The sequence below is a fragment of the Chiloscyllium plagiosum genome, unplaced genomic scaffold (assembly GCF_037043375.1).
Source record: "Chiloscyllium plagiosum isolate Xiang-an unplaced genomic scaffold, Cpla_swu_hap1 HiC_scaffold_24, whole genome shotgun sequence".
Classification (NCBI taxonomy): domain Eukaryota; kingdom Metazoa; phylum Chordata; class Chondrichthyes; order Orectolobiformes; family Hemiscylliidae; genus Chiloscyllium; species Chiloscyllium plagiosum.
This window is the reverse complement of record NW_028270162.1, coordinates 33492488-33517235: the sequence shown is the minus strand read 5'-3', so window position 1 is coordinate 33517235 and position 24748 is coordinate 33492488. Positions and strand designations below refer to the sequence as shown.

Genomic DNA, 24748 nt, shown 5'->3' with positions numbered 1-24748 from the left:
TGATGCCTGTGCCCTTGAGAACTCTCATGTTGCTGGTTTGTATCAAGAACTGGATGCCTCAAGAAGGATGGTGACTGGGAGACAAGGGCTACTGTCTGCAACCATGGCTGATGACTCCATTACACAACATCTGACTGAAGCTGAACGTATGTATAATGCAGCCCATTTCTCCAACCGAACCATCCTGCAGCAAATGTTGGTGTGCTAAGCATAAGATTCCAATGTTTGGATACGTCTTGGACTGTCCTTCAATTTAGTCCAGACTGTACACTACAAATCCCTAGCATACTGTGCTCTGCACAACTGGAGCAAGTTTTAAGGGATTGTGATGGACTTGAAGAACTGGGAGAATGATAGCAGTCTTCTGAGGAGGAAGATGAGAATATTGATCAGAGCAACACCACATTACGGACCATTACAGCATCATATGCAGCAAGTCAAACAGGATTTCATTGAAACCTGGTTCGAGTAGATGTGAGCTGGATGTACTGATCATTCATTGACTGCTGATGAAAAGAGCAGCAGTCTCTGTCTGTTCCCAGAGGCAATTGCAGCTTCTGTTCTTTTTGTTTTGTTCACTTTTGTAGTCATACAGCACAGAAACAAACTCTTCGGTCTAACCAGTCCATGCCGAACATAATCCTAAACTAAACTAGGCCCACCTACCTGCCACTGGCTCATATCCCTCCAAATCTATTCATGTACTTCTATAAATATCCACATCCACCACTTCCTCAAGATGTGCATGCCGCACGCGAATCACCCTCTATGTAAAATGTTTGCCCCCATGTCTTTTTCAATCTCTCTCCTCTCATCTTAAAAATGTGCCCCCTGGTTTTGAAATTCCCCATCCCAGGGAAAAGTTAACTACCATTAACCCCTTCTATACCCCTCATTATATATATACTTCTGTAAGGTTGCCCCTCAACCTTCTATGTTCGAGTGAGAAAAGTCTCAACCTACCCAGCCTTTCTTTATAACTCAAACCTTTCTTCCCCAGCAACATCCTGGTGGATGTCTTCTGAACCCTGTCCAGCAAGAATAATCTACCTATAGCAGGGCAACTAGACCTGGATTTAGTATTCCAGAAGAGGCCTCACCAATGTCCTGCACAACCTCAACATGACTTTCTAACTCCTATACTCAAAGGATTGAGCAACGAAGGCAAGCGAGCTAAATGCCTTTTTAACCACCTGTCTATATGTGACACAAACTTCAAAGAGTTATGTACCTGAACCCCTAGGTCCCTCTGTTCTATAACACTACCCAAGACCCTACCATTAATTGTATAAGTCCTACCCTTTGCTGAACAAAAGTGCATGTTTTGAACTGTTTGAAGTCATTTCAGTATGCAATGGTCCCACATTAAACAGTGAGAAGATGTTGAGCTACACTGAGCTTTGAGGACAGAGTTGCATTCCCTGAGACAAGGTTGTTAGATGGGATGAGGCTAAAGATGAGTAAATTGTGTAGCTTCTTAAAAAGCAACAGATGTTTGAATGTCCTCTTTAATATGTGAAGTGTCAGCGATGTTACCTGTGAACTCTGAGAAGCATTTGCCTTTGGTTATGTTTCCATGACATGCATAGTGAAAGGCAGTTCCAAAGGACAGAGCTGGACTGAATACACAGCTGGGCTTTAAAGATGGTGTTAGCACCAGGGGTCCCAGGTAGCGGTGAGTGGGAGAATACAACAAACAGGGTATCATTGGGGGATGGTGAACAGGTAATTAGACAAATTTGAGAAATGGCTTAAGAAACGTCAATAAGGCTTACGGAGAGAAGCCTTCCATGAAACTTACCAGAGTTACCACTTAGCCAATTGCTAGTAAAATCCAGCCAAATATTTTCCTGTGTTTGATTGATTGTAAATTATTCGATGCAGATTGATTTTTATGGTCACATGTCATCAAATCTAATGTCTAATCCACATTTTCTTTTCCCCTTTTTGCCCAGTGATACAAAACCTAGTTATTATCAGTGGCTTGTATCAACTTCACATGTATTGAAAGTGTTGTATCAAATTAAGTCTTTTTTTCTTCTTCATTCTAATCAGTGTTATCTTTCTTCCCCTCAGTGATTTGTAAAATCAGTTTTTAAATTTAAAAAAAGTCTTATATTTGTGAAGATCCAACAATATTGTTGCATATAACTTATGGTAGTAGAATATGTTAACGCAAGTAGGGTGTTGGGACACTTAGGTGTGTGCTGATAATCACAGACTTGGGTTAGAATAATGAAGTGTATTCAGACTCTTCCTCAAAACTCACTCTTCCATCTTTTGTCACTGTTGACCCTGTTGTGTTACACATAATATTGATTAAATGAGAATGGATTGCAAACCAGTCATCCAGTTGATAATCATATGTGAACTAAAACGGTGAGCAAAGCCAGATACGTTATTCATTTAAATCCCATGACAGAGTTATTTGCATATGGACTTTCTTTTAAATTCTGCTTTAGCTTGTTTGAGGTAAAATATGCTATGATATCCATTTGGTAGAAGTTAGCAGGCTATATTATTATTTTGGATGGTGAACTAAATAGGATTTTGCTGTGCTCTATATAAAAGATAGTCAATTATTCTGTTTTACTGCACTAAATTTAACTTTCCCCTACAGAACCACTTTATCATGTATAGGCATGGCTACTACATCATTGTCTAGTTCATTTCCTTTTGAGTACTAGTCTCTCCTGATTTGGAATTTGCCAGCAAAAAGAGGATTACTTTCATCTGTTGTTTTATTGAGTACAGATGAGCATAGTTTTTGCAATTTAAGTTTGCAAATGGTAAAATTAAATGTTTCTGCATTGTTCTTCAGAAGCAAAACGCACAGCGCACGTGAAGTAATCTTAGGAGAGAGCAAGCCCAGGAACAGCACTGAGATCAATGCCAGCTTTACAATCTCTTTCCAAGAAAATTGATTGCTTTAATTGAGCCTGCTGAAATGCTGACATTTTTAAGAAACTTTCCGTTCTGAATCAAAGCTGAAAGATTGTGACATTCTTGAGTTAACAGTTTGCAATAAAGTAATCGTCAGTGTAAACTAAAATATAGAATGTTGCAAACATGTTAATTTTCTATATCAATCTGACCTTTCTGTTCCACTGGAATAACCACACAAAACTAGATCGCTCTGATTTTTAAAAATTATCTTTTGCAAAAGGTAGTTTAATAAAGACTAGATTTTTTTCAGACTGAAAAAATCACTGAACATGATTTTCTACTTTATAAATGAATATTTTCCCATATATTGATTACAGGGATTCATTGTAAGAATATTGATACATACATATTTCTTTTGGTGTGTGGACTTCGGCGAGTCAAAGATCCCCTCTTTTTGGTGGATGCTTTTTCAGGTACTTAAGATAGATTTCATTACCTTAATGTATTGAATGTCCCTTGACTTTTAAGTGGTAATGTTCGTAATTGTACTCTCTTTACAAGCCAGGCATGTATATTCTGCATTGAACTGTTGATCCTTCTATTAATTACTTCTGTGAATTGAAAGCTTATTACTTTATGCTGTAATGAGAAGAAGAGAGACCTTGTACACTCTGGAAACCTCGCTTAGAATAAATGCAACCTAGTTTGGTCATTGGTACTATTTTGGGAGCTTAATTGTCACAACTTATGAAATCTAATGCAGCTTCAGCTTTTTTTATGTATTATTAATGAGATTTGAGACAAATAATTCGAGGAATTATGCAGACTTTCTTGCCAAACCATGAACTATATTTTGTCATTAATAACTGTTGATGAAACATTTTGTCTTTTTAAACTGGACATTCCTTCTGTGAAGGAACTTGGAAGCTGTACAGTTAATGACAGAGATAGTTCCTATTAATCAAACCTCACCTAAAGTTTAAATGCAAGAAATTTGAAGATGCTATAACAGATATTACAAAATATGTGTTTTTAATCTACGTATTATGCTTTATTTGTGTTATATTCAAATATAGCACTAAAACAGGTCAGATGTACCAATTAACCTATCCTGGTGTTTATGATCCATGCAAATATCTTCCCACCCTCCCTCATCTAGCCCTATCAGCAGATTCTGCTATTCCTTTCCTCTCTCCTTGGTTTATCTAGCTTCCTCCTGAGAATCTATGGAATAGCCACATTCCAAACATTCCTTGGGTACTGAGGTCTCTTCTGAATTCCCTATTTAACAACCATCCAATATTTATTACTGAGTTTTGGACATGGGGAGATTTTTCATAAATTTGCATGGAACAATTTGTAGCAATTTTTATAGTGATAAAATGAATTATCTGAATATTTGCATCTAACGAAATGGGAACAAATATGACCATATTAAGTTATATTGGTTATAATTACAGTAACGCTTTTACTGTGCGATCGGAAACTGTCAACAGTGTAGATTATAAGTTGAAATGCTTAAAAACTGGATCCAGAACCTAAATACAGGGCCAGAAATCACTCAGCAGTCTATCCTGACCAGTCTCAAAAACGAATCTTATTAAAACACCCTTTCTCTCAAATACTGATCTAATTTCAACCTGATTTTTTTCCATTGCTATCTTCCTCCAGCATTTCTCTGAAAATTCCATACCATGCATTCATCATCTGTTGGCTAAAGTAATTTAATTGAAACTGCCTGCACAATTTCCCTTTTCCAAGAACCCAGTTTTAAAGTTAATTTCAGAGTTACTGCTGAGGTTTAGTCTTATCTATTTCCTTGAAGCTATTAAATGGAAATGAAACAGTGTACCATTGTCATGAAGTTAATGTAACTGAAATATGGCCAAAATCTACAGCAAAATCCATTTCATGTATTTCAGCTGATTTTTTTAAAATCTTGTTTTATAGTTTGGCATAAGAAAGATCCAAGGGTTTATTTAATTATTATTGGACCAGAGGTAAGATCTTTCTTCAAATGTTTAAATGTCTATTTTTCTCATAAAGGCTGTTTTATTGACCTGTGTAGTGTTCTTCTGCACAGTAGATGGTATATTAAGCAGGCCCAAGTTATCACTATTCCAATCACTATCACTATTTGTGGGCGGCACGGTGGCACAGTGGTTAGCACTGCTGCCTCACAGCGCCTGAGACCCGGGTTCAATTCCTGCCTCAGGCGACTGACTGTGTGGAGTTTGCACATTCTCCCCATGGCTGCGTGAGTTTCCTCCGGGTGCTCCGGTTTCCTCCCACAGTCCAAAGATGTGCAGGTCAGGTGAATTGGCCATGCTAAATTGCCTGTAGTGTTAGGTAAGGGGTAAATGTAGGGGTAAATGTGGGTTGCGCTTCGGCGGGTCAGTGTGGACTTGTTGGGCCGAAGGGCCTGTTTCCATACTGAAATGTAATGTAATGTAATCAATGTGATGAAGGTCTGTGATATTCTATTATTGTTTGGAAACTGAGGGTTCTCATATGACTGGAACTATGCATTGTACTGTTTGCATCAAGAAGGAAAGACATAACACATCATGAGGGATAAAACCCTACCTGGTAATCTGTTTATGTGAATTTAAATTAGGCTTTTAAAAGATCCTTGAGGCGAATAAAGTTATCATTTAGGAAAAAAAAGGTAGAGAGGAAAATGTTAGATTGTTGCTGAACAACAAGGCGATCTATGGCACAAAGAGACAGAAACTGAAACAAGTATATTTAGAAACACAGAAATATCTAGAAGATTTATTTCAGTGAGTGTACAGGTTTCTGTCGGAAAGCACAGATCTATGGCAGCAATGTTAACAGTTTAGCGGTTTTTAAAAAATCCAGACTGGAGTCAAGCAATCTGTCATGGTTTAATGTCAGTATGAGAAGGCTGTGGAAGAAAGCTGTGGAAGAGGAGTTTAAACAATCATTGTTAAGAAATAAGTGAGCTATGTTAGCAGTTTGTTTAATCGTCTTATGAAAAGATACTAACCAAAGATGTAGTATTGAGTGAATGCAGGAGTTTGCCTTGAAAAAGCCAAGTTTAGTTGTGCCAACTAAAGAAGGAACTACTTTTAAGTGTGAGCAAAGTGACCTTTCACAAAGGTTTGAGTTTCGATAATGTTTTTGAAGGTACAAGAGTTGACTTTTCACTTTCGCTATTATCATAAGATCATTTCATGTAATTCTTAATATCATCTGGGTGGTGTTTTCTTTTACTTTTGTCTGTTCTTGTGTTAAACATACATTGGCAACTTCTTGTAAAAACATTCAGTAACTGACTATATTGTAAAAGTAAAGCTTATGATTTAATTCAGGTTTCACTCTGATAGTGAATTGTCCTATATTACCATCAGCTAGGATCATAACTAAATGTATTGTCCTTACAAATCAATATGAAATTGTGTAACCAGTCTTTATTCAGTAGGCTTATGAAAATATGTTAGAAAATGAGTTTTTTTTATTTTTGTATTCATGAGATGCAAGCACCGTAGGCAAGGTCAGCATTTATTGCCGATACCTGATTACCTTTCAATGAAGGCACTCCCACAGTGCTGTTGAGAACCGAGTTCCAGGATTTAGATTTAGTGACAATGAAGCAATTATGATCTATTTCCAAGTCAGGATGGTATGTGTCTTGAAGGTGAACTTACAGCTGATGGTGTTTCCATATGCCAGCTGCCCTTGTTCTTCAAGGTGGTCAGTCCATGCCCTGGTTTATAAGATAGTTTTGATATTCCTTTAGTGAGTTGCTGCAATGTACCTTGCAGATGGTGCACACTTCTGACTCTGTACCAATACTACATGAAAGATGGCTAAGGTGGTTGCAATTAAACAGGATGCATTGCCTTTAGTGATCTCAAGTTTTGAGTGTTGCTGAAGCTGCATTCGTTCAAGGAAATGGGAACTTTGCACTTCTGACTTATGCTATGTAAATGGTAAACAGACTTTGCATAGTTAGGAGGTGAGTAGCATGTTCAGAGTTCCCCGCCTCAGACTTGCTTTTGTAGCTATGTGTTTAAGTGACTAGTCCAGTTACATTTTAGATCACTAGTAACCCCTCAGAATGTTGATTGTGGAGGATTCAACAATAGAAGTGCCAATGTATGTCAACAAGTAATTTTTTTGTTGGAGAGTTTCATTGCCTGGTACTTGGTGCTTGCCACTTATCCCAAGTCTGAATGTTGTCTCGATCTTACCACATTCAGGCACAGACTGATTCAGTATCTGAGGAGCTAGGATGGGGACTGAACTCTGCAATTGGCAGCAAACATCTGCTTGGATTTTTGGCAGATCTAGTTCCTTGAAATTGGTGAAAATTTTGAAGGGTTGGCTGAGCTAGTTGTTCCTCTGTTGTGTCCGAATCAGATGGCTATTTTGAAGCCAAGTGATCTGTTCGGTTTTAGATCTTTACTACATTGTAGGTGTTCAATACAATTGAATAGCTTAGGCCATGTTGGAAGGTAGTTTAGAGCCAATCATGTTACTCTGGGTCGCCACTCACAAGGACCAGACTAAGTATGAATGGTGGGTACCCTTCCTAAAGGTCATGGGTAAATCAAATGTTTTCTTTAATGAAAATTTGGTAGTTTTGTGGTTACCATTACTGATAGTAGCTTTTTATTGTAGATTTTAAAAAATTAACTAAATCTACATTCCACAGTTTTCATGGTGAGGTTTGGACTTAGCTCTCTGAATTATTGATCTGGGCTTCAGGATTTATGTGTATATAACATACTGCTTTGAAACTGTATCCTCAATTTTAATTTTAGTAATCATTTGATTATGTTTACCTTGCTCTCATGTGAAACATTTTGGATGTTGTATGAGCTTATGGTTTGGGCTTTGGATTGAGAGTCAGGAACAGTGAAGGAAAGCATGTTGGGGAAATCAAAGCTTGTCTGGAAAGAGAAAAGTGGAGGGGTGTAAAAAGTAACTCTAGAGATAGGGATAAGGCACTTAAAAAAACAAGTTATAGTAAACGAGGTAACAATTAATGAAGGCTTTATTTGGTTTTCGAGCCTGCTTTGTCATGGATTAAGATCATGGCTAATCTTCTGTGTGCACTCGACCTCCCTGTGCTATCTCATCCCTTAATTCCCTTAGCATTCAAAAGGCTTATTAAACTCTATCATGAATATCTTAAATGACTGAGTATCATAGATTCCCTGGGTTAAAGGATTCCAAAGATTCATAACACTTTGAGTGAAGACATTTCTCCACTTCTCAGTACTAAAGATGAGTAGTTTTATTTTGTATCTGTAATCCTGGATTTGAGATTTCCCAACAAGGAAAGGAAACATTTTCTCAGCATTTATCCTCTCAAAGCCCCTTGAGAATTGTCTCTGTTTCAATTAAACCACTTCTAATTCTTTAAACTCCAGGGAATGTAACCATAGTCTATTCAATCTCTCATGGCCCATGCCAGGAACTAACGTAGTGAATCTCTGTTACATTCTGCCCAGATCCTAATGCTGTCCTAAAGCAGTTTTCAATAAAGGGTTAACTTCAGAGATGAAGTTTGGCCATGAGCTAGCAATTTTTAGGGATAAATATCCTTCTTAAACTTGGTTTAGATATGGAAGTTGGACAGTATTTCAGGTCAGCAGATGGTCGTGTCTCTCCACATTGCTAAACAATTTAATGTGTTTTCTTTGTTAATTACTTTGATATTGCCAATAAGCCTGTCTGGCTGACTGCCATTTAGAAGGGTTGCATTGCAGATTTGCCATTTCTCTTATTAATTTTCTAGTCAGCTTTGATTTTTTTGCACTCATTTTCTAATGAACAGTTCTAATAAACAATGTGGCTGTTTAATGAAGTTGTTTTTAACATTGTACCAGTTTGAAAGTGTTTCAGTAATGCCCATATATCTCCAGGAGTTGCAGTGAGGACCCATATATCTCCAGGAGTTGCAGTGAGGAAACTATTTGCTATATTCTACGTTTGCAAAGCCATGTTGTGTTCAAACTGTATAAAACAAAGTGGGTATTTGACTGTGTTTGATCAGTTCAGAGACTGATCTTAGTCTGATCGCCTTGTCAACCCACTAAAGAGAGGGACTTCGATAGTGGCTGAACAGGAAGAAGCTTTTCAGTGGATTAAAGGCTTCTTTTAGCCCTATTTTAAAACTGCTGTAGCTTTGTGACTAATACCAAGAAAATGTTACTGAAGCATGTATTTGGGTAGATGTGAGAAAACTGTGCACGATTCTTGTTTGTATCTTTGCACTTTGCCTTCCTGGTGTCAAAATGGCAGCTCATGATAACGTTTTTTGCCCAAAACCTTTAGCTCACTGTTTGTTCCCTGACTGAAGCCAGGATTTTTCAGTTTGCCCTTTGTTTCCAAAGTTCTTTTATGCTCCATGCACCAGCATAGAATTGTTGAGTGTTTTGAGCTGATGTTTATGTTGGTAGCAAAAAGTAAATAAAATGCAACTGGGATAAAAAAGATAAGAATAAAGAATGAAAATTGAAAATAAATGAGTTTGAAAGGACACTTGAAGCAGAGAGAAAATGGCTAACACAAAGGAGGCAACTGGAAAAAAATAAATGGAAGCTATGAAAGTTTAAAGAGTCAAAAAGGAAAAGGCATCAAGAAAAGTTTGAAAGTAAGATAATGTGAAAGACATCCAGGGAAATCACACAAAAGAGTGGAAATGTGCCAAAGTTAAAAGAGCAAATAGCAACAGGAGAACAGCAGCATGGTTTCCCGATAAGAAATCAAATGCCTGTATATCCAGTAAATTTTATGTTTTAATTAATTGCAAGACATGATTTCAAATGCAAACCTGAAACATACTGTAATTCACTATCATAGTAGACTGAAAAGGGATAGATCTTGGGATAGTAGAACATATTTCAGAAACATAAATATGTCATGAAACAGCTTTGAGTCATGCAGCGACTTCATTGGAGATTTGGTGTATTTACAGTAGATTGGCAAAGGGTCCAGTATAAATTTAGAACTTTCAGTATATATTAAGTAATATATTAAGTGCATAGGGAAGGCTTTCATCATTTCACATCATCTGTGGAACATCACCTTCATGACAACTGCTGTTGAATTTACCTGACATTACATCATCAAGGCCAACATCACAAGTGTGATTCTGAGGCACAAGGAGGCATTCCCTGCCATCCACCTTGATCATGTATGTATCTGCTTGATATCTGGACAGCTCACTGACAGCAATCCAAAACATCATAGCTTTTGAAGAAGAACATATAGCTAGAGATTCAGCAGATCTCGGGAGCAAGGCTGGATGGTGGTTCAATGGTTAACATTACTGTCTCACAATGCCAGGGATCCGGGTTCATTTCCACCCTCAGGTAACTGTGTGGAGTTTGCACATTCTTCATGTGTCTGCATGGGTTTACTCTGGATGCTCTGGTTTCCTCACATGGTCCAGAAATGTTTAGGTTAGGTGGATTGGCCGTGATAAATTATCTAGGAATGTGCAGGCTAGGTGGATTAGCTATCGGAAATGCAGGGTTACAGGGATAGTGTAGGGAGATGGGTCTGGGTGAGATGCTCTTTGAAGGGTTGTTGTTAGCCTCAATAGGCCAAATTCCACACTATATGGATTCTATTAGCAAGCAAGCTCTTACCTTATATTAACTCCAAACCTTACCCTTTCCTTACATTAATCCTATGACCTCTCATACCTACACATGGGAGGCCCAAAACTGGAAAATTAGAGGCACCCCTTTCTTCACAATCATAATGCAGCTCAAATTCACTGTACCTGTTTGGTCCACCAGAAGGAACCCAGAGGAAAACTAACTTTGCATGGTTATTCAGATGTTGTTGTGAAATAAGAAGGGTCTTAGAGTTCAAAATACATTTTTTATAATAATCTTTGGCTGGAATATGATAGAACCATAACAGGTAGGCATAGCAAGGGAAAATATGGACCAGGGATTCCTGCGTGTGATTGTTGTCTATGGCCCAAGCTGAAAAGAGTGCCTCTGTATAGATGTTGAGTAAGAACAGTATGTAGCTCAGCGGTGCTGCCCTTATGATGAAACAGAGTGGCAGCTGTTATTGTTTAAGTTTGCAGGCAAATTGGAACCTGGCTGATAGTTAGCAAGGCTGTCACTGCTCTTGGCACCATGTCCTAGCCTCAATCACCAGCGTCAGAAGAGGAGCAAGAAATTCAGAAGTAAAAGTAATTTATTTTTATTGTGCATGCTATGTTACATAGAAGGAAGAATGATTTGCATTTATCTTGTTATACTATCATGTCTCAGGCCATTCTGTGAATTCCATAGCCCAGTAAATTACTTTTAAATTGAAGTGTTATGGGAACAAAGATTGCAGCTGATTTGGAGTGCATCCAAATTCCAAAGAGTATAAAGGATAAATAGTCAGTCAATCCGTTTTTGCTGGTAATAGCAGAGGGAACAATGCTGGCCATGACAAATACTATACAGTTTCAAAATATATTATTTTAAGAATTGCAAAGCATATCCATTATCTAAGAGACAAGTACAGTTATGTTCCAAAAGAGGAGGGTCACATTTATCTGTTGCTTGACTGATCTTTGCAGGTTGATGCAGCATTCACACAGCAGGTGAAAGCCAAGGTCAAAAGGTAAGCTAATTTTAACTTTTTTGAATTGAATGGGCAAGTATTCATTTCTGTAATGTCAGCTTCTCTGAAATATTTGATTTGTCTTTTATTGTTGATCCCACATTGGAATCGTGTTTCTGTTCTAAAACATTGTGGTAAAGAAAAAAACTTATTGTTTGTTGCTAACTTGATTGATGGAATAATTAGTTATTTTTGAGAAATTGAGAAAAAGAGAAATTCACACTGGCACAGCAAATTTTTATGCTTGCCTTTATTGGTCAGTGCAGAGTATAGGGGTTGGGAGGTTTTGCTGCAGCTCTACAGGAGATTGGTTACGCCACTATAGAAATACTGCATTCAATTCTGGTCTCCCTGCTATGGGAAGGATATTGTGAAATGTGGAAGGGTTCAGAAAAGATTTACATGGATGTTGCCAGGGTTGGATGATTTGAGCCATAGGAAAGGGCTCAATAGACTGGGGTATTTTCCTTGGAGCATCGGAGGCTGAGGGGTGACTTTATAGAGGTCTATAAAATCATGAGGAGCATGGATAGGGTAGAAAAACAAGGTCTATTCCCCAGGGTGGGCAAGTCCAAAACCAGAGGGCATAGGTTTAAGGTGAGAGGGGAAAGATTTAAAAGGCACTGAAGGGACAACTTATTCACTCAAAGGGTGGTATGTGTATGGAATAAGCTGCCACAGGAAGTGGTGGAGGCTGGTATAATTACAACATTTAAAAGGCATCTGGATAGGTATATAAATTGAAAGGGTTTCGAGGAATCTCAGCCAAGTGCTGGCAAATGGGGTTAGATTCATTAAGGGTATCTGGTGGGCATGGACGAGTTGGACCAAAGGGTCTGTTTCCATGCTGTACATCTCTATGACTCTCCAAATGAAAACATAGAAATTCTGATAAGTTCAGATCAGTACTCTATTCCTTAACCATATTATTCATGACCTTGGAGTGCTTAATAGTTATTCAAAATAGATATAGCCTTTCATGATCCAGCACTGACATTTCTCACCTTAATGATTTAAAGGGCACAAAAAATTGTTCCAGATTTCAAGAAAACTAAATCAAAATCACAATCACAAATAAAAGTTAACTGATTATAAAATCTTTTGTTGACAAGCAATATTTGCATTTGTTTCAATGAAGATTAAACATAATTCTTTTTTTGTTATTTTATAGTGCTTCTGGGGTCTATCTAGTTTCAGAGAAACCTCAGGAAGAACTGCAAGCTGCTATGAGGGATTCTTTTGCTGTTGTAAATAGCTCTATCTCTGAAGGAATGTCTTCTACTATTCTCGAGGTTCTTATTTTCTGAAATACCTAATTTTCTTTCATAAACAAATATGTTTTTTTTTAAATTTCGCTAACTTAAATGATTTAGTTTTTTAACATTTCAACTATAACGTCAGTAGATGTGTATTCTAAGGTTAGTTGTGACATAGAACTTGGGTGCTTTTAGAGCTAAATGGATCTCTTTTATATAAGGAAACTTAAAATGCACATTTAGCTGTGGGAAAACATCAGTAATGATTACGAAGAAATTTATTGACCAGTTTCTGACTGGGACGTAGTATGTTGTGACTTATAATCTGTACAGGATAAAAGTGGGAAAGATTCAAAATAAATTCAGTTTACTTTTATTTCATTTGTTTTGCTAAGATGACTGGCACGTGTTTCCTCTTTTTTTTTAAATGGGGTTTGTTGTATTTAGGCGATGGACCTTAATGTTCCAGTGCTAGCAAGAAATATATCTGGAAACAGAGCCATAGTAAAACACGAACACACAGGACTTCTCTTCTTCGATCCACCAGTAAGTAATGAACAATTTAAATAGGGCAAGATGAATCTTATGCTCTGATTATGGTGCCAAGGCAGGGTCAAATTGGCTCAGAAATCATCCACGGTTCAACCCAAAGCTTGTAATGCACTCCATCTGACTCAAATGAGTCAATCAGTACTAAATTAGAGTTTGAATTTACACTGATGCTATATGACTGGAGCTGTAAATACACTTGGTTGCCACACCCCCTTCTTGAAGTCTTCCAGTATATTTAGTTTCTAAAATAAAAATGCTGTAATTTTCCCCCAATCCCCACAAGCATTGACCTTTTGGTTATGAAGTAATTGTGACATTAGTGATTTAGCTAATGCAAAATCTTCATAGAATGCCTACCGTGTGGAAACAGGCCATTAGGCTCAACAAGTCCACAACAACCCTCCGAAGAGTATCCTACCAAGATCCATTCCCCTAACCTATTACTCTACATTTCCCCAATGCACCTAGCCAACACATTTGTGAACAACACTATGGGCAATTTTGCATTGCCAATTCATCTAAGCTGCACATCTTTGGATTGTGGGAGGAAACCAAAGCACCAAGAGGAAACCCACGCAGACCGGGGAGAATGTGCAAACTCCACCCAGACAGTCTACCGAGGGTGGAATCAAACCCAGATCCCTGGTGCTGTGGGGCAGAAGTGTTAACCACTGTGTCACCGTGCCACTACTGAGCCACCACGCCACACCCGAGAGATCCTGGAATTTCAATATAATTTATTAACAAAGCTAAATTTCTACTTAACAAAACCATAACGCAACACTTGTGTAATTAATAGCACATTTGGATTTGAGAGAAATACATAAAGCTTTCAGTATTAAATCTTGGATGACCTAAACATCTTAAAAGTCAGATTATTTTGCCAGAAGATCCTGGGTAATGACTATGCAGTTAAGTGAATACTGACAAAACTGCTGATTATGTTTTATTTAAATAAATTTCTTCTGATTAAAATTATTTTCTGCATAACTTAAATATTCTGTTAATCTGAGCCATTCTTGTGCTAATTTATCATAAATTACATTTCACAATACAGCCATACCTTGGGGTACAAATGTCCTAAGTTTAATTAATGGGGTGAGCCACAGTCTGCCTTAGAAAAAGATGCAATAAAGGTTCACTAGAGTGATTCCTGATGATAAGACATTTATCAGGTGAGGCAAGATTGAGTAAAATGGAATTGCATTCTCTATAATTTCAAGAATGATTTGATCTAATTGAATTTGACTAAGATGCTGAGACAGTTTAACAGGATAGTTGTTGAAAGCTATTTTGCCTGGTTGGAGATTCCAGAAAAGGGTAATCTTCTCAGGATAAGGGGTTGACAATTGAGGAAAAAAAACTTACTGAATGAGTTGTGAATCTTTAGAATTCTGGAGCCTTAAGATGCTGTGGATACTCAATCACTGAGTATATTGAAGGCTGAAATTGATAAATCTTTGAACTCTTAAGGGAATCAATGCATCTAGGGAATCAAATTGAGGAAGTAGAATTGAGATCAAAGATCGGCCATGGTCTTAACAAATGACAGAGCAGGCTCGAAGAGGCATACAGCCTATTACTGCTAATCTTACTTCTTATGTTCTTAACTTGCTGGTGAATTTGCACTGCACTCCTTCAAAGGTCAATTTCTACAATGTAGAGCCATGTTTTAACAGAAAATCAATTCTGTGGCTGTTGAATTTTGAGTAAGAAACTAGTTATTTACAAACATCCAGGTTTCCTGCATACTTTTTCTCTTGTATTTGTAGGAGTGCATTATGTTAATTTGAAAAATTAGATAAAACAATATAGAATTTTTTGTCAGATACGTTTATCAAAGAAACTTTTAAAAAGCCCATTTAAGACTTGATAATTTACAATACAGCATTAACTTTTCAGCATTGTTGCACACTGAGAAATTCTTCATTTTCCAAAGTACTTTATTCTACAAAGTAGTCCTTGTACAAATCAAACAGAAATTCATCTGTACATTTAAGTGGAGAATTTGATGGCATTATGCTCTGTTTCTTTTTCTCTGTCTTCCTATTCTTTACCCTGGTACTTTGGACTGTTTTTATTTTAGGTGAAATAAAATTGAAGAAAATATAGATAACCCTGGCCGGAATATTCTTACTGGTATTTGGAAACTGGACAAAAGAAAATTTGCTAATGATTGCAGCTATGTTTTATAATAGCATTTTCTAAGAAACAAAGTGCAACACAGAATAAACTGATTTTTAAATTAATGCTTGATCTATATATATAGCCTCCGCCAGGCTAGGTATATTATTGGTGTAACAGTGACTGAGGTCTAGTCTTGCTCTCCTATTATAGGCAACACATTTGTACAATTGGTAAAAAAAAAAAGGTTGATCTATCATTTAACGGTTGTTATGTTTGCTAAAACACCTTCTAACTTATTTTAACAGTCAAATCCCTCTCCTAACTTCACAGAGAAACATTTATACAAGGTATTTTCTAATCAATCTATTTATAGATGTTATTCACATCACTGGAACAGATGGGACTTGAACCATGTCTTTGGGTAGGGATATTACTGTGTCACAAGAGCCCTCCAAAATATTAATTCAGTTGTTTTTTAATTGCATTGTGTGAGCTGTAGCCTACTTCAATTAAGTTGTTCCCTTTTGACATAGTTACAACTACAGTGAAAGATGTCAATACAACTAGAAATAAAGGCATAACAGATCTATTAGCTGAAGAAATGTTATCTTTCTCAAGTGCTCTAGATTGGCTTCCTGCTGGTCACATTGAATGTAAACCTTGCTTATTGTAGAACCCAGAACTGTTCTGCAGTTAAGAGTCACTCAGGGTTCATATTGGATAATGTTGGCTGAATTGCAAGTTTACTATAGCAATTAAGAATCAAAGACCAATGACTACTGACTAGGGTGCCATTAAACCACTCAAATTTGCCCTCAGTGAGCAGCTCATCTGCTCAGTTTTAACAGAGAAATTATTGAAAAGTAGCCAAAACAGAAGATGGTGAAATTCTATGCTGATTACACGTTGTCATTGACTGTGCCATGAAGTTGCTGGTGATTGTCAGGTAAAACCAGGCTGATCATTTCAGTTCACTGCTGCAGTGTAATTAATATTGATGCTGAGGCATCAGGGACTGATGAAGCTATTTCTGCTAGGCATCCATTCCTGCAGGAATGGTGATACAGGAATGGCCTATTTTATCCAGCTTTCTGAATCTTGGCGAGAGAATCGTGCTGACCTTGTTTGAAACACATATTTGCTCCTGGCCAAGTTAATATCAAAATCTTTTGAATGGGTCTCATTGATACTAATTTTCTTTCAGTTAAGATAGTTATTAGCCTTCATGTCAACACAAAAGGTTAGTAAGCTACGAATACTAGTAATGAATAACAATGATCTTGCTTGGCATGTGGACATGGTAGTTGTGAAGCTCAGGACTGCAATTTGGCTCTTTTTGTGTTCACAAATGGAAGTACTGAATTTACAGCAAACACCTCCTATTAAAAGTTAGAATTTAGAACAAAGAAAATTACAGCACAGGAACAGGCCCTTCGGCCCTCCATGCCTGTGCCGAACTAGACCCTCTATAAGCCGAACTAGACCCTCTATCTAAGCCTGATTTCTCCAGTTTCCTCATTTCCCCTCCCCCCACCTTGTCTCAGTCAAATCCCTCGAACTCAGCACCACCTTCCTAACCTGCAATCTTCTTCCTGACCTCTCCGCCCCTACCCCACTCTGACCTATCACCCTCACCTTGACCTCTTTCCACCTATCGCATTTCCAACGCCCCTCTCCCAAATCCCTCCTCCCTACCTTTTATCTTAGCCTGCTGGACACACTTTCCTCATTCCTGAAGAAGGGCTTATGCCCGAAACGTCGATTCTCCTGTTCCTTGGAAGCTGCCTGACCTGCTGCGCTTTTCCAGCAACACATTTTCAGCTCTGTCCCCTATTTTCCAAGGATCTGAATCCCTTTGCTCCCTGCCCATTCATGTATCAGTCTAGATACATCTTAAATGACGCTAATGTGCTAGTATCTACCACCTCTGCTGGCAACTTGTTACAGGTACTCACCACCCTCTGCGTAAAGAAGTTTCCACGCATATCTCCCTTCAACTTTTCCCCTCTCACCTTGAACTCGTGACTGCTAGTAATTGAGTCCCCCCTCTGAGAAAAAGCTTCTTGCTATCCACCCCATCTGTACCTCTCATAATTTTGTAAATGTCAGTGAGGTACCCCCTTCAACTTCTATCTTTCTAATGAAAATAATCTTTATCTACTCAACCTCTCTTCATAGCTCGTACCTTCCATACTAGGCAACATCCTGCTGAACCTCCTCTACACCCTCTCCAAAGCATCCACATCCTTTTTGATAATGTGGCGACCAGAACTGTACACAGTATTCAAAATGTGGCTGAACCAAAGTCCTATACAACTGTAAGATGACCTGCCATCTCTGGTACTCAGTACTCTATTCAATGTAGGAAAGCATGCTGTATGCCTTCTAGACCACTCTGTCGACCTGCGTTGACACCTTCAGGATACAATGGACCTGAACACCAAGATTTCTCTCTACATCAATTTTCCCCAGGGCTTTTCCATCTACCCTATAGTTTGCTCTAGAATGGATCTTCCAAAATGCATCACTTCCTATTTGCCTGGATTAAACTTCATCTGCCATTTCTCTGCCCAACTGTCCAATCTATCTATATTCTGCTGCATTCTCTGACAGTCTCCTACTCCACCAATCTTAGTGTCATCTGCAAACTTGCTAATCAGACCAGCTATACCTTCATCCAAATCATTTATGTCTATCACAAACAACAGGAATGATCCCTGTGGAACACCATTGGTCATGGTTCTCTATTTTGAGAAACTCCCTTCAACTACTACTCTCTGTCTCCTGTTGCCCAGCCAGTTCTCTATCCATTTAGCTAGTACACCCTGGACCCCATGCGACTTTACTTTCTCCATCAGCCTACCATAGGCAACCTTATCAAACGCCTTACTGAAGTCCATATATATGACATTTACAGCCCTTCCCTCATCAAACATTTAGTCTTGTAACTATGTATTCATGTAATCATGAATTTGCTTTACTGTTGCAATATTTTCTAATCTAAATAGATTTTGAGTACATGTTTCCTTCATAAAATTAGAGTTTTAGCCTCTGGCATCGTGGGAATGTATGACCATGTGGCACTAATTTTCAAAGCTGAAGTGATTTTACATCAATTTAATTATGTTTCTGTAACTGTAGTAGCTATTCTATCATAGCAGCGTTGCACACACAATCATTATATGACAAATCAAATAATTGTTTTTGGTCGATTCATTGGAGAATATTTTGCTCTTTTCTAAATAGTGTAACGGACGTTTTAGTGACCACCTGAATCAGGAGAATAGACATCTGGACCTTTTATTTATTAGAGTATTTGAAAAGGGGTGTCACCAACCATGTTGCATTTCCTCAGAAATGTCAGCCTTTGGAGAAGTTTATATTCTTTTTGAGCACATAATTCTGGCTAATAATCTACAGTAGTGTCCTCCAAATGCAGGAAAAGACATCAGATAATATTAGTTTGGAGGAGCACTGGTTATTTTAAAATAACTAAATAAATCATGCAAACAAACTGGGCTGAATTTGAACTCAGGACATAGAAGGAGGCTGTTGGGGAAAAAAATCCAATTAGTCACAGAGTTGAAAGAGTAACATTTTACCCCAATTATCTAGTTCCCAAATAAAATTCTAACAGAATCATTCTTGTTCTTCTATTTCAACCTATTTTATCTACCATATTTCATAATTGTGAAAAGTACATGAAGGTCAAGAATACTTTCACTTCTGTCATGAAGAAAATGGGACAGAGAAGTATTTGCTTTTCTTTGACTTTGTGAAAGGATTTGAAGAGAGTTCTTTAGAAGAATAAAGATTCTCAGTGGGATAGAAAAAGTGAGCTCAATAATAAGATATGTCAGGGCAGCAGGGCAAGGAGGTGCAGAGTAAAATATAGGCAGGCATCACTCTTCACAGGGAGATGATTAACAATAGATCAGTTGTCAAAGCGAGTGACGAAGGTCAAGGCACAACTTCTTAAACAAGCATCTGCTCTCTAAGCAGAAAACAGTAGGATCTTTATAATTAAACAAAGAAATCTGAAACACAAACTGATATTGCCAGAGGAACTCAGCAGATCTGACAGCATCTGTGTAGAGAAAGCAGAGTTAACATTTAAGAACACAGAATGATTTACATTATGCAAGGGTGGAATGCCTTCTTGCCACGCACTTACCTTGTATAGTTGTTAACCAAATTATTTCTTAAAATGTACTGTCTGGTAGGAATGTTTGTCATGCAGAGGTTCAGGAAAATAAAGCTTTTTATTGTTAGCACAAATGCAGAGGTCACTCACTTCTGTAAATTGTTGAACGGATGTGCTGGTCATTTTCCAGTTCCTATGTGGTATTAAATGATTGCAAGAGATCAGTGTCTTCTCAGTTAACCTTGGCTTTCATGTTAAATTGTGAGAAACTGTCTGTTAAATACTGTCAGATAAAGCCAGTTGGTTTAAATTTGCTGAGAAATATTTTTTACTTGCCCGTATTGCTATTGCACAAAAGCATTGACTTATAGAATTATTACAACACAGGTGAAGGCCATTCAGTCCATCAAGCCCATAGCAACTGTCTGTAAGAGCAGTTTATGTAATTCCACTTCACTGTCTTTGTCCTGCATGTATCCGCTACAATTTATTTATCTTCAGGTGCCTATCCAATTACCTTATGAAAGCCACAATTGATTCTGCCTTTACCACATTATCAGGCAGTTAATTCCAACTTGAAATTACTCTGTGTAAGAAAAACATTTTCTTCATGTCACCTTTGATTCTTTTGTCAATCACTTGAAACCTGCAACTTCTGGTTCTTGACCTTGACACCAATGGGAGCTTAAGGGCAACTAGGGATGGATGGTTGGGATGACATGGTGGCTCAGTGGTTAGCACTGCTGCCTCACAGCACCAGAGACCTGGGTTTAATTCCGGCCTCGGACAACTGTCTGTGTGGAGTTTGCACATTCTACCAGTGTCTGCATGGGTTTCCTCTGGGTGCTCTGGTTTCCTCCCACAATCCAAAGATGTGCAGGTCAGGTGAATTGGCCATGCTAAATTGCCCATGGTGTCAGGGGTGAATATAGGGTGGGGGAATGGGTCTTTGGGGGGGTTACTCTTCGGAGGGTCGGTGTGGACTTGCTGAGCCAAAGGGCCTGTTTCCATACTGTAGGAAGTCTAATCTATTCTAAAAAAAAACCCCACAACCATCACTCCAACCAGTGGAAAAGTCTCCCCCTATTTCCATTGATTTCAGTTTACAGGAGCTGTTTGTTGTATCAATGGGTGGAATATTGTATTGGTGTCTCAGGCAATCATTCTGACTTGCATCTTGAATTCAACTCTTTTTTTTTCTATGTTGACCAAGGCTGTAATGAGGTGAAGAGTGAAGCAAGCTTGACAGAACCCAAACTGAGAAGCAATGAGAAAGTGTCACTTGATGGCACTGTCGATGACACCTTCCATCACTTAATTGCTGATGGATTGACAGTTAGACTGATTTGAATTTGTCTTGCTTTTTGTGGATAGGTCAGATCTGGGCTATTTTCCACATTGATGAGTAGTGTTGTAGTATACTGGATCACCTTGGCGAGGGACATGACAATTTCTTGAGCACAAGTCCTAGGATGGCAGGACTGATATATGAAAGGCAATTGGAATAGTTAGGACTTTGTTCACAGTAGTTTAGAAGAATGAGGGAGGATATCATAGACACCTTTATCATTCTAACAGGACTATACAGGATAAACACAGGAACAATGTTCCCAGTAACCAGAAAATCCAGAACCAGGGTCACAGTCTAAGAATATAGGGTAGACCATTTTAGCCAAAGTGGAAGAGAAAATTCTTCATCCACGGAGTAGTGAGCTGTGGAGTTCTCTGCTACAGAAAGCAGTTGAGGCCAAATTTTGAATGTTTTCAAGAAAGTGTTAGTTATAGTTCTTATGGCTAATGGAATCAAAGAATATGGGAACAGAGTACTGAGTTGGATGATCAGCCATAATCATATTGAATGAGAGAGCAGGCTAGAAGGACTTTTGATGTTTCTATGTCAGTCTTTAGAACTGTTGCCAAAATGTTGTCAGGGTCATGTAGCCATTGCAATGTCCAGGGCATTCAAACATTTAATCAAATTGACTGAAGATTGGCATCTGTGATGCTCAGGAGGAGGCTGAGATGGATCATCCATTTGGTACTTCTGCCTGATGTTGGTTGCAAATGCTTCAGCGTTATATTTGACACTGATATCCTGCACTCCTCCGTCATCGCAGATGAGGATATTTGTGGAGCCACCTCCTCTCCTCTTGTTTAGTTGTCCACCACCATTTACAGCTGGATATAGCAGTAATGCAGAAGCCAGGTCTAATTTCTTGATTGTGGGGGTTGATTAGGTTGGTCTACCAATTGACTAGAGTGTTGTGGACAGGTTTGTAGATATAAAAGTGAGATGCTTAATGAATCACAATATTTTCCTAATGAGTGCTTTAAATGGTAATCTTTTTCATTAACCTACACTTTTAAAACTTTATTTGAAAGTAACAGGCAGAAAAGCTTTTGTTGTGAATTAAGCATGATTTTTCTATGGCAAATTCTGACAGATTCACATACTCCACATAATAATATATCTAGTTATGAGGTTATGAATTCCAGTCCTGTCATTTTAAGAGGTGTAACACAAATACTAGTTTAAATAAAATATTAAAATCAAAGCTCAGCAGCATTGTTGAGTCTATTTTTAGGAAGTGAAGAGGAACACCTTCCTCAAGATTTTTTGTTTTTAACAAGTAAGTTCATAACAACATTAGAATCTTGACTTGCAATAGATGTTGATATTTGGGGAGATACTGAGTTTATTGCAGAGTAGAATATTTGATCACTTTTTGAGTGCTTTTAGCATCAAATGGTCATAGTTCATGTAAATTATGAATTAGATACATAAAAAATGTCAACCGGACAATTTTACTCCAAACTTTAGGAGTCCTTACGGATTCTCTGTATGACACTCCCAATTAATGTTGAATTATCTGTGCTTCTGCAAAATGGAATTGTACCCTACAGAACATGCCAAACCTTGCATAGTGGATTTATTAATTTTAAGTGGCTATGTAAACAGTAACAAAAACAGAGTTTCACAGTAATATCTGAAATGTAACTACCCCTCTTTGGAGTATATATAATAACAAATTATGCTCGCTCCTGTAATAAAACCTAGCATGAGGAACATTTACAGTCCAGGTTTAGATTGAGTTTTAGTCTAGGACACGTGACACATTTATTACTTCCTGTATAAATTTGCAGGTCCTTTGCCACTATTTACTTGCCTGCTTCTAATGAATGAATAAGTTTGATTAATAAATGAAACTTGCCAAATCCCACAGAAGAAACCCAAAACTAGGCATTCCAAGGATGATACCAAGCCAAACAGTGAAAAAATGTTGTTCAGTGGAAACCAAAAACAAGAATATGAAGACAGAGTGCAAATATGTGTTGTTTCTAGCTGGAAGTTTATTTGAAAGATTGTGGAGGAGAATTGCATCATGAGATAATGAAATAAGATAGCAGAAGACCTGGAAATGAAATTGGATAGAAAGTAATGAGAGCAGAATATGACATGCTGGATATTTCAAGAAGAAATAAAATGTTCTAAATACTCAGCAGGTCTAGGAGGATTTATAGAGAGAGAAACTGAATTACAATTCTGAATTATATATGCTGCAGGTTCAGATTGCAGATTATTGTAAGATGTTTTGATTATGTGAACTACTCTGTCCAGATTGCTACCAACTTTCTTGAGTATTTTTGTGACTGCACCTACCTAGCCAAGAATATGTGTTCCATCAAACTCCTGTCATAAATCTTGAATATCGTGAAGATGCTTTGAATAGTCAGCAATTGAGTCATCCTTGACAAATTTCCCAGCTTCTGCGCAGTTGTTATAGTGATGGCAATATGTGTTTGGTACTGTTTGGTGATGATGAAAGGTGATGTCATTGAAGTACTTAGCAGTAATAATGCTGTTCAGAATGAGGTGTGACGGTTGGGCTTTCTTTTGTTGGAATCTGCTGAAATATACGTGGGCCAAATTTTACTTGCCACTTGTCAAGCCAAACCTGGATTATGGGCTACATCCTAGAGTTCTGAGGGAGGTGGCTGAGGAAATAGCAGAGGCGTTGGTTGAGATCTTTCAAAAGTCACTGGAGTCAGGGAAAGTCCCAGATGATTGGAAGATTGCTGTTGTAACCCCCTTGTTCAAGAAAGGATCAAGACAAAAGATGGAAAATTATAGGCCAATTAGCCTAACCTCGGTTGTTGGTAAAATTCTAGAATCCATCATTAAGGATGAGGTTTCTAAATTCTTGGAAGAGCAGGGTCGGATTAGAACAAGTCAACATGGATTTAGTGAGGGGAGGTCGTGCCTGACAAACCTGTTGGAATTCTTTGAAGAGGTGACAAGTAGGTTAGATCAGGGAAGCCCAGTGGATGTAGTCAATCTAGACTTCCAAAAGTCCTTTGATAAGATGCTACACGGGAGGCTGCTGAGCAAGGTGAGGGCCCATGGTGTTCGAGGTGAGCTACTGGTATGGATTGAGGATTGGCTGTCTGACAGGAGGCAGAGAGTTGGGATAAAAGGTTCTTTTTCGGAATGACAGCCGGTGATAAGCGGTGTCCCGCAGGGTTCATGTTGGGGCCGCAGCTGTTCACGTTATATATTAATGATCTGGATGAAGGGACTGGGGGCATTCTAGCGAAGTTTGCCGATGATACGAAGTTAGGTGGACAGGCAGGTAGTACTAAGGAAGTGGGGAGGCTGCAGAAGGATCTAGACAGTTTGGGAGAGTGGTCCAGGAAATGGCTGATGGAATTCAATGTGAGCAAATGCGAGGTCTGGCAGTTTGGAAAAAAGAATACAAGCATGGACTACTTTCTAAACAGTGAGAAAATTCATAAAGCCAAAGTACAAAGGGATCTGGGATTGCTAGTCAAGGATTCTCTAAAGGTAAACATGCAGGTTGAGTCCGTGATTAAAAAAGCGAATGCAATGTTGTCATTTATCTCAAGAGGGTTGGAATATAAAAGCACAGTTGTGCTACTGAGACTTTATAAAGCTCTGGTTAGGCCCCATTTGGAGTACTGTGTCCAGTTTTGGTCCCCACACCTCAGGAAGGACATACTGGCACTGGAGCGTGTCCAGCGGAGATTCACACGGATGATCCCTGGAATGGTAGGTCTAACATACGAGGAACGGCTGAGGATCCTGGGATTGTATTCATTGGAGTTTAGAAGATTAAGGGGAGATCTAATAGAAACTTACAAGATAATACAT

General features: G+C 38.2%; 1 protein-coding gene across 2 annotated transcripts in view; it reads left to right on the top strand.

The window, feature by feature from the left end:
• The window catches only part of glt1d1 (glycosyltransferase 1 domain containing 1), a 96695-nt gene that overhangs the window by 54719 nt on the left and 17228 nt on the right, over positions 1 to 24748 (top strand). For both annotated transcript variants that reach the window (XM_043715785.2, XM_088000061.1), the window contains exons 7-11: positions 3264 to 3359; positions 4837 to 4886; positions 11456 to 11499; positions 12671 to 12791; positions 13203 to 13301. In XM_043715785.2, the coding sequence (XP_043571720.1) occupies positions 3264 to 3359; positions 4837 to 4886; positions 11456 to 11499; positions 12671 to 12791; positions 13203 to 13301 (410 nt within the window). The remainder of the gene's footprint in view (positions 1 to 3263; positions 3360 to 4836; positions 4887 to 11455; positions 11500 to 12670; positions 12792 to 13202; positions 13302 to 24748) is intronic.